A 9679-nucleotide genomic window follows, 5' to 3' on the forward strand; every position below is an offset into this window, starting at 1 on the left:
ATAGAGCCGGAGTTTATTCCAGTTTCTTTAGCGTAAAACGGACAATAGCAGTTGCTTGCTATCCTTTGGATAGGACGCTAGTCTATCCCAAAGTATTTTCTGCCAGATCTAAGAGACCCAGCTACCCAATCATTGCTGGGTGGACGGGAGGGTCAGAAAAAAAATCTCGACTGCACCTGGGATCGACCTCAGTGCCTTTGTACGTGAAGCGAGTGCTCTACCAACTGAGCTATCCGGAACCCCGGCATCTCTTGGACGCCGACTTTATGTCAGAAATCACAATGAGAACTGACTTTTTTTTAGGCGAGGTCTATAAAAATGTTACATTTGATAAATTAGCATTTCAATATATTTGAGGTGAGGTCTATAAAAATGTTACATTTGATAAATTAGCATTTCAATATAAGCTATTGTGTAAAGATAAAAATGTTACATTTGATAAATTAGCATTTCAATATAAGCTATTGTGTAAAGATAATAGTACAATGAACACTTATAATAATTATAATTGAGCTTTTATATAGCGCAAACTCCACTAAAATGTGCTCAAAACGCTTTACAGGGGGTCCCTAGTCAACAGCAACATTTAACATTTAGGACGGGATGTGCCTCCTGTTAGGCGATATTACAATTTTTCGGACGACAAAGACAACGCTGTTTGGCCGGGTACTCATTTTACACCTGAGTACGGTGAGAGAATGTGAGCAGGACTGCCAAGTTCACAAAGTAAAAATGCTGGACACTTCTTTTTGGACGGGGGGGGGGGGGAGGTGACATCACATCACAGGTAATCATGACAGATGGTGATAATGGAATAGTAACGGTGATCTGATAGTGTTGCCTGACTTGACAAAAGAATTATGGCTACAAAAAAAAAAAAGAAGCTTTTAATGACCAATTGACAAATAATTTAGCACTATACTGTCATCTGCATTTTTTGCCAAATTGGGACCTAAAATTTGCCAAAATTTGCCCAAAAAAAACCCAAAATTTGCCAACAAATTTGTCAAAAAGACCAAAATTTGCCAAAAAATTTGCGGAGGAAAACTAAGCGTTTCAGTAAAAATTAACACGCGATACAGAAAAAAATTATATAAAAGACAATTTATTACATTTATGGACTTGAAAAATGAAATTACTGTGATTAGCGTTGTTACAAAGATTTTAAAGGATCATTATCCATAGAGAGTAGCTTCCCTTGGTTTGGGCCCAGGCAAAGCTGCAACATTTCTCAAGTTTCGGACTTATTTTTTTCGTTATTTTGTTTCCGCTTCTTTTTTTTCCCCAAAATTTGCCACGATTTGCCAATTTTGGGAAATTTGCCAAAATTTGCGGATTGCCTTGATATTTGCGGCAGCAAATTGCCATTTGCGGCCGCAAAAAATGCAGATGACAGACTATAGTGCCAATGTGACTAGAAAAATGGTTCTTCTTAATAGTTCCAAAAATATCTGGTCCCTTTTTGAGGGGCAAGAGATCAAATTAAAAAGTTAGCTGCGGAGGCAACGAAACATCACATCACAGGTAATCATGACAGATGGTGATAATGGAATAGTAACGGTGATCTGATAGTGTTGCCTGACTTGACAAAAGAATTATGGCTACAAAAAAAAAAAAGAAGCTTTTAATGACCAATTGACAAATAATTTAGCACTATACTGTCATCTGCATTTTTTGCCAAATTGGGACCTAAAATTTGCCAAAATTTGCCAAAAAAACCCCCAAAATTTGCCAAGAAATTTGCCAAAAGACCAAAATTTGCCAAAAAATTTGCGGAGGAAAACTAAGCGTTTCAGTAAAAATTAACACGCGATACAGAAAAAAATTATATAAAAGACAATTTATTACATTTATGGACTTGAAAAATGAAATTACTGTGATTAGCGTTGTTACAAAGATTTTAAAGGATCATTATCCATAGAGAGTAGCTTCCCTTGGTTTGGGCCCAGGCAAAGCTGCAACATTTCTCAAGTTTCGCACTTATTTTTTTCGTTATTTTGTGTTCGCTTCTTTTTTTTCCCCAAAATTTGCCACGATTTGCCAATTTTGGGAAATTTGCCAAAATTTGCGGATTGCCTTGATATTTGCGGCAGCAAATTGCCATTTGCGGCCGCAAAAAATGCAGATGACAGACTATAGTGCCAATGTGACTAGAAAAATGGTTCTTCTTAATAGTTCCAAAAATATCTGGTCCCTTTTTGAGGGGCAAGAGATCAAATTAAAAAGTTAGCTGCGGAGGCAACGAAACAAATTTATTTGAAATTTTTTTTAATTGATCAATTCAGGGAAATGCGGGACATTTTTGCCTTAAGCGGGACGGCGGTACACAGCCTCAAAATGCGGGACACTTGGCAGCCCTGTGTGAGTAAAGAGCCTTTTCCAAGGACTAACTATGCGCCGAGCGCGAGGCTCGAACCCAGGACCTTCCGATCCGAAAGCGAGTGTCATACCACAGGACCATATAGCCACACTTTAAAAAAGATAATACAGAGTACATGGAGGGATGACTATGCAGAAAAAATACATTAACCAAACTAAGCAAAGTCAAGTTCTCCAATCATCGGACAGCTCTGAATCAAGGTTCCCCAATCATCGGACAGCTCTGAATCGAGGTTCTCCAATCATCGGACAGCTCTGAATCGAGGTTCCCCAATCATCGGACAGCTCTGAATCGAGGTTCCCCAATCATCGGACAGCTCTGAATCGAGGTTCTCCAATCATCGGACAGCTCTGAATCACCGTAATAATGAATTTGCGACCGTCCTCCAAACAGAGAAGTCAGAATTTTTTATATTGCTAGTTAGAGTTTCAAGGACTTGGGACTTCAGATCTTTCCCAGAGTCATGACATACGTCGTTGTGGAACAGGAGGTGACGAAAATGTTTGGAAAGGTGGGCTGATCCATTTTTGTGGCTATCCCTGAATGATGTGGAAAAAAAAAAAGAAAAGAAAGTGGTATCAATGCAATTTGTAAAGATAGAACAAAGATGACGTCACTCAGGTCTTTGTTATTATTTTTTGCCATCCGCGTTTATGAGTAATGCTCACTGAACTGTATTAACCTGACTATAAACGTTCATGGATACACACAGTTTTGTGTGTTGATCCGTTATACTTCCGGATGGCAATGTTATGAGCTTCTTAGCCAAGTGCATACTATCTATAAAATCATAACAAAAAAAAAATTATTCGTAATGTCATGGAAATAATCCTATAATAAAAAACCTCTTTCATACAACCCATGGGTCCTGATAGCTCAGTTGGTAGAGCACTCGCTTCATACGCAAAGGGGACTGAGATCAATCCCGGGTGCAGCAGTCGATATTTTTTTCTGATCCCCCCCCCCTGTCCACCCAGCAGTGAATGGGCCGCTGAGTCTGTTAGATTTGGTGGAAAGTTCTTTGCGATAGTCTAGTGTCCTATCCAAAGGATAGAAAGCAATTGCTATCGTCCATTTCACGCTGAAGAAACTGGGATAAACTCCGGCTCCATGGGCTGAATGGCTCTGAAGGACTACTTTGAAATTATTTTTTTCATACAATCCAGACAAGTGTTGTTGTGGTAGAAAATTGTTTTTGGACGCTTACATAAAACGGGTTATTTACATGTTCAATTGTAAAGTAATGTGTAGTTATGTGGTCTAGTGGTATGACTCTCGCCCTCAGAGTGGAGCAACGTATAGTTTAGACCTCGAAAAAGCTCTTTACTCACATTCTCTCACCGTTTTCGAGTGTAAAATGAGTACCTGGTCATAGGCATTGTTGTCTCTGTCGGTAAAAATTGAAATATTGCTAAACAGGTGCCTTGTCTCGTCCTACATGTTAAGTATCAGTGTTTGGTAGAGGCAGCGTGTACCTTAGTTTGAGTTTGAGATCACCTGCATGTCTCATCCTGACCCAAGCACATGCCCCCACTAACGGGAATACACTCAAATGTTTACAAATCATATATAATAGAGTGCATAACAGTGAGATGACTTACAAGACAAAAAATATCATCTCCCAGAACTCTACCTATACATTTGACTATTTCTCTCCTGGCCAGGACAAAAGTAATCTCATTTCAAGACAAAGACAGAGAAAGCATGTTGGAAAATATAGATATAGGGGGATAGAAGATACAGTATGTACCTCCCTGCCCATTATGGGAGGTCAGGAACCCCACCCAGGATTTTTAAAAAAAAGTGTAACCCATCACCTCAAATGGTATTGTATTGGAGTGGATCAGACCAACCAACCAAGGAATAGAAGACACAATAAGTGCCTCCAGTAAGTGGTTTACATTTCATCTCATTACTCCATCTCATTGTCGCCCTCTCTCTCTCTCTCTCTCCTCATCAATCTCTCTCTTTCCCTCGCACGCAAACATTTTTACCTATAATGTTTTAAGTATTATGACAATCTAATACATATAACATATTTCGTGTTTACTTGAAGAAGGCCAAAGGCCGAAACGTCGTTTGTTTTGTGTTGTTCCCTTATATGTGAGTCACATTTACTAACTTCATCTATCTCTCCATTTTATTGGCTCATTTAGGCACCTCTAGTTTTAACTGCCTCCCTGACCACTATGGGAAGACAAAACCAATAACAAGAGGTGCCTAAAGGAGTCAATAAAACAGAGATAAAGATAAAGGAAGTAAATCTGACTCATAAATGAACAACACAAAACTAACGACGTTTCGACCCTTGACCTCTTTCATGGGAGGACAAAAGACCCCCACCTAGTCACAAATTGCGTTAGACTTTCCACAATAACAACATACTTCCACAGGTCATTCTCCAAATCATCAAGGCATGGCTGAAAGCACCGACCCCACTTTTCAAGTGACGATAAATAAAATTGGAGAAATCCAGAACTGTTCAACGATGCCATTCTCAAGACGTCCAGATTCAATTCTAAGACATGGCTGTACATGGAGTGGGTAGGATAGAAAAATAAAATAAATAAATAAATAAATAAATAAATAAATAAATAAATAAATAAATAAATAAATGAATAAATAAATAAGTAAATAAATAAATAAATAAATAAATAAATAAATAAATAAATAAATAAATAAATAAATAAATAAATAAATGAAGCAAAAGCTTGAATAAATAATATGTTAAACACAAATAAACTTTTTCAGTATTACTATAGGGAATGAGATTAGCGGAAGAGTAGCGTCCCTTGATTGGATGTCACCTTGCAGAGAGAACGTCAAAATGGTTTTGCGCATGCTTCTCTCTCGTCCTCGCGTTCGGTGAAGTGTCTCATGCCGCTTTCACTGGAAGCGAGGACGAGAGACGCATGCGCACAACCAACATGACGTTCTCTATCTAATAACTTTTCCACCAGTGACGTCCAATCAAGGGACGCTACTCTTCCGCTAATCTCATTCCCTATTACAAATTTTATCATAAATGTTGCACAAGTACAATAACAATGTGTCAAATTACAGGTGAGAGGGTAAAAAAATAGATCATGGTAACATTTTTATTTTCTTCAGTATTGCCTCCCTTTACTTACTTACTTACTTACTTATCCGGACCAGCGACCACCTGAGCTCTAGCCCTTCGGTCTTGTGCCATGACGTAGAAGTTAGACGTCTTTTGTAGTTGTTCCAGGTGGTGACTATAAAGTGTGTTACTGATGCTTGGATTTGGTGGGAGGAATGTGCATCTCAGGTCTTCAAGAGGTTGACATTCAAGCAAGTGGTGTGTTACTGTTTCATTGGGGTGTTGACATAGGGGGCAGGAAGGGGATGTGTCTTTTGTAATTTTGCTTAAATGGTTGTTCAGCGGTATGTGTTTTGTTCTTAGTTGAAAGATGATGCTTTGCTGGTGTCCTCTGAGCTAATTTAGGCAATTGCCTCCCTTTAAATACTATAAGCATGGATATAACCGGACTCAGCTACAACATGGATTTTTGTTTGCTAGTCTCCCTTACCCTGTTGTATTCGAGTTCCACTGAACACTAGAAGCATTTATGAAATATAATTCCATTGATTGCATTCAAATTCATCTTTTGTTTCCGCACATGAAAGAAACATGTGCAACTATGTGGTCCAGTGGTAAGACACTCGTCTTCCGACTTGAAGGTCAAGGGTTTGAGTCTGCTCTGAACAGCACATAGTTGAATCCTTGGAAAAGGCTCTTTACTCATTCACATTCTCTCATCATACTCAGGTGTATAATGAGTACCTGGCTGTTAACAGCGTTGTCTCTGTCTGAAATAGTAATATCGCCTAACAGGCGTCATGCCTTGTCCTACGTGTTAAGTGTCAGTTTAAAGGGCTAGGGACCCCTTGTAAAGCGCAATGAGCACATTTAGTGGAGATTGTGCAATATGACTGCTATAGAAACTTGGGTATAAAGTTAAGAATAGAAGTACTGAACTGATAATGTTGTCCTGACTTGTTTGTTTTTGAGGGTTTTACAGCACGTGCAACACATTTAGGTTATATCAGTGCCAGTAAAAAGGAAGAAAATGAGAGAGTCAAAATCTAGAATAAAATTAAAGCACCCAAGAAAAAGTAAGGCAAAGGGGAACTGGGAACAAATAGGGATAAGATGTAGATCCCATGAGCATGCCATCTTAAAATTGAGATCACTTATAAGTCTCACCCAGACACAAGCACAAGATCCAACAAAGAGGAATACATTCAAATGCTCACATTATATATTCAAAACAACAAATATAATAATACACAACAGAGAGATGATTTACAAGAAAAACAATATCATCTCCCAAAACAATAACTATGCACTTGATTGTTTCCCTCCCAGCCAAGTACTCCGGCCAGGGCCAGGACAAAACCAGGTAATCTCATTCCAAGACAAAGACAGAAAGCAAATTAGAAAACAGTTATAAGGGGATAGAAGAAATGCCATCCTGCCCACTATGGGAAGCCAGGACAAAACCAGGTAATCTCATTCCAAGACAAAGACAGAAAACAAATTAGAAAACAGTTATAAGGGGATAGAAGAAATGCCACCCTGCCCACGATGGGAGGCCAGGACAAAACCAGGTAATCTCATTCCAAGACAAAGACAGAAAGCAAATTAGAAAACAGTTATAAGGGGATAGAAGAAATACCACACTGCCCACGATGGGAGGCCAGGACAAAACCAGGTAATCTCATTCCAAGACAAAGACAGAAAGCAAATTAGAAAACAGCTATAAGGGGATAGAAGAAATGCCACCCTGCCCACTATGGGAAGCCAGGACAAAACCAGGTAATCTCATTCCAAGACAAAGAAAGAAAGCAAATTAGAAAACAGTTATAAGGGGATAGAAGAAATGCCACCCTGCCCACTATGGGAAGCCAGGACAAAACCAGGTAATCTCATTCCAAGACAAAGACAGAAAGCAAATTAGAAAACAGTTATAAGGGGATAGAAGAAATGCCACCCTGCCCACTATGGGAAGCCAGGACAAAACCAGGTAATCTCATTCCAAGACAAAGACAGAAAGCAAATTAGAAAACAGTTATAAGGGGATAGAAGAAATGCCACACTGCCCATTATGGGAGGCCAGGAACCCCGACCTGACTCACCTGTAAATGCCATCTATTCTCACATCCATCCACGATAACAGAATAGATAACAAAGGATTTCTTAACGACTTCAACTCTGATGGAAGACTCTCTGGATCAATTGATATCATATGGACAAGCACCTCCTGTCAAAATAAAATATGTTTAATTATATAATCACATGAATAATAATAATAATAATAATAATAATAATAATAATAATAATAATAATAATAATAATAATAATAATAATAATAATAATAATAATAATAATAATAATAATAATGTACCTTTATATAGCACTTATGCCGAAGCTTCGAAGCACTTCACATTGACCATCAGAAAAAAAAAAAAAAAAAAGAAAAAAAATCATCCGATTACACACACACTCACACACACACACATCCATATATACACTGTACATAAATATACATTACTCACACACACACACACACACATATACATAATACACATAAACATATCGTACTAAATACACATACATGCATATAACATATATACACATACATGCACACACTTAACTAAATGTATATACGAATAAAGAAGTAGAAGAAGAAGAAGAAGAAGAAGAAGAAGAAGAAGAAGAAAGTAGTTCTTCATAGCCATTCGGCCCATAGAGCTAGAATTTCTATAGCACGAAACGGATATGACCAATTGCTTGCTACCCTTTGAACAGGACACTTGATTTCTTTTTACAATTGATTCCAAAACTCTGAATCACTTAAAAAGAGCTCGGTGGGGAACAGATGCATCCATTTTTGTAAAAAACGTATGACTCTCCCCAGTAAATACTGACTTATCTACAATATCTACAAACACACACACACACACAAACCAACACATGCACACAAAACAACACAAGCACATGGACATTTATATAGTGCAAGATCTAATAAACATTATCAAAAGGCTTTACAAGAGGTCCCCAGCCAACAGCAACACTTAATATGTAGGAAAAATCATGACAAGAACTCATTTTACTCCTATGTACAGAGAGAGAACGTGAGCAAAGAACCTTTTTCCAAAGATTCAACTATGCCCCTCTTAGAATGGGACTCTAACCCTGGACATTCCGGTCCAAAGACGAGTGTCATACCACTAGACCACATAGCCACACTGTTTCCCTCCCAGTCAAGGACTCCGGCCAGGGCTAGGACAAAACCAAGTAATCCCATTCCATTACAAGACAAAGACAGAAAGCAACTCGGAAAACATATACAAGGGGATAGAAGACACAGCGTGTCTTCCTGCCCACCACAGGAGGTCAAAGACCCCCCATCCAGAATCTGAAAAACAATAGCAATAGAACTGATAACAATTCACTTACCCATCCTCTGTCTAATAATACCAGTCGTTCAAACAAGGATCTGCAGTACTGTTGAAACCTGGTGAAATTATAACAAACAAAATTATTTTCTCTTTAATCTCTATCGTTCAAAAGTTATTTCAATGCAAAACTGTTTTCCGAGATTAAAGTACGATGACTCAAACAGAGAAATACAATGTGGCTTATTTCAGACAATCTGGCAAATTAAATCACCAACCAATTTTTTTTTTTTTTTTCAACTCAATGGAAGGTATCAAGCATTGCCCCCCCCCCCCCCCTCTCTAAAAATAAAAAAAAAGTTTAAAAACTTGAGCATTTCTATAATGCAATATCCATTAAACGTGCTCAACGCGCTTTACACGGGGTCCCTAGCCAACAGCAACATTTAACATAATATAGGCAAGTTATGATGCCTGTTAGGTGATATTATAATTTTCCTCTGACAGAGACAATACTGTTAATGGATAGATACTTATTTTACACCAGAGTATGGTTATAGTTACACATATATCATATACTTTTTAAGTTAAAAAAAATAATTCCCTGACATCTAATCTACAGTTGGCCTCGAACAGTTAGAATGAGTGGCCTCTCAGTTCATATTAGGATCGATGGAACATTCTAGATGTTGCTTTTTCGTCATAAATACCACGGAGTATTTTGATTGTTTCAATCAAGTCTCCTCTTATTCTTCTGAATGGAAGTGTTGGTAGACTCAGTTCTTTTACTTTTAGTCTATATTCGTAAAGTTTCTTTCTCATACCAAGTAATAGTTTTGTTGCACGATGTCATTGGGTGTTGTCCACGATGTTGAC

At 38.1% G+C, this 9679-nt stretch overlaps 1 protein-coding gene across 3 annotated transcripts in view; it reads right to left on the reverse strand.

Annotated features, from left to right (window-relative positions):
- Nucleotides 1-589: 589 nt before the first annotated feature.
- The window catches only part of LOC144969930 (uncharacterized), a 13188-nt gene continuing 4098 nt past the window's right edge, over nucleotides 590-9679 (reverse strand). Inside the window, exons 3-6 of one of the 3 annotated variants that reach the window (XM_078909007.1) lie at nucleotides 8865-8922; nucleotides 7541-7665; nucleotides 4724-4909; nucleotides 590-2919 (exon numbers count right to left, since the gene is read on the reverse strand). In XM_078909007.1, the coding sequence (XP_078765133.1) occupies nucleotides 2736-2919; nucleotides 4724-4909; nucleotides 7541-7665; nucleotides 8865-8922 (553 nt within the window). In that variant the 3' untranslated portion in view covers nucleotides 590-2735. The remainder of the gene's footprint in view (nucleotides 2920-4723; nucleotides 4910-7540; nucleotides 7666-8864; nucleotides 8923-9679) is intronic. The other 2 variants (XM_078909005.1, XM_078909006.1) reach the window with 2 other exon arrangements.

Source organism: Berghia stephanieae, chromosome 4, assembly GCF_034508935.2.
Source record: "Berghia stephanieae isolate SIO BIC M18660-M18661 chromosome 4, UCSD_Bste_1.3, whole genome shotgun sequence".
In the NCBI taxonomy this organism is placed as follows: domain Eukaryota; kingdom Metazoa; phylum Mollusca; class Gastropoda; order Nudibranchia; family Aeolidiidae; genus Berghia; species Berghia stephanieae.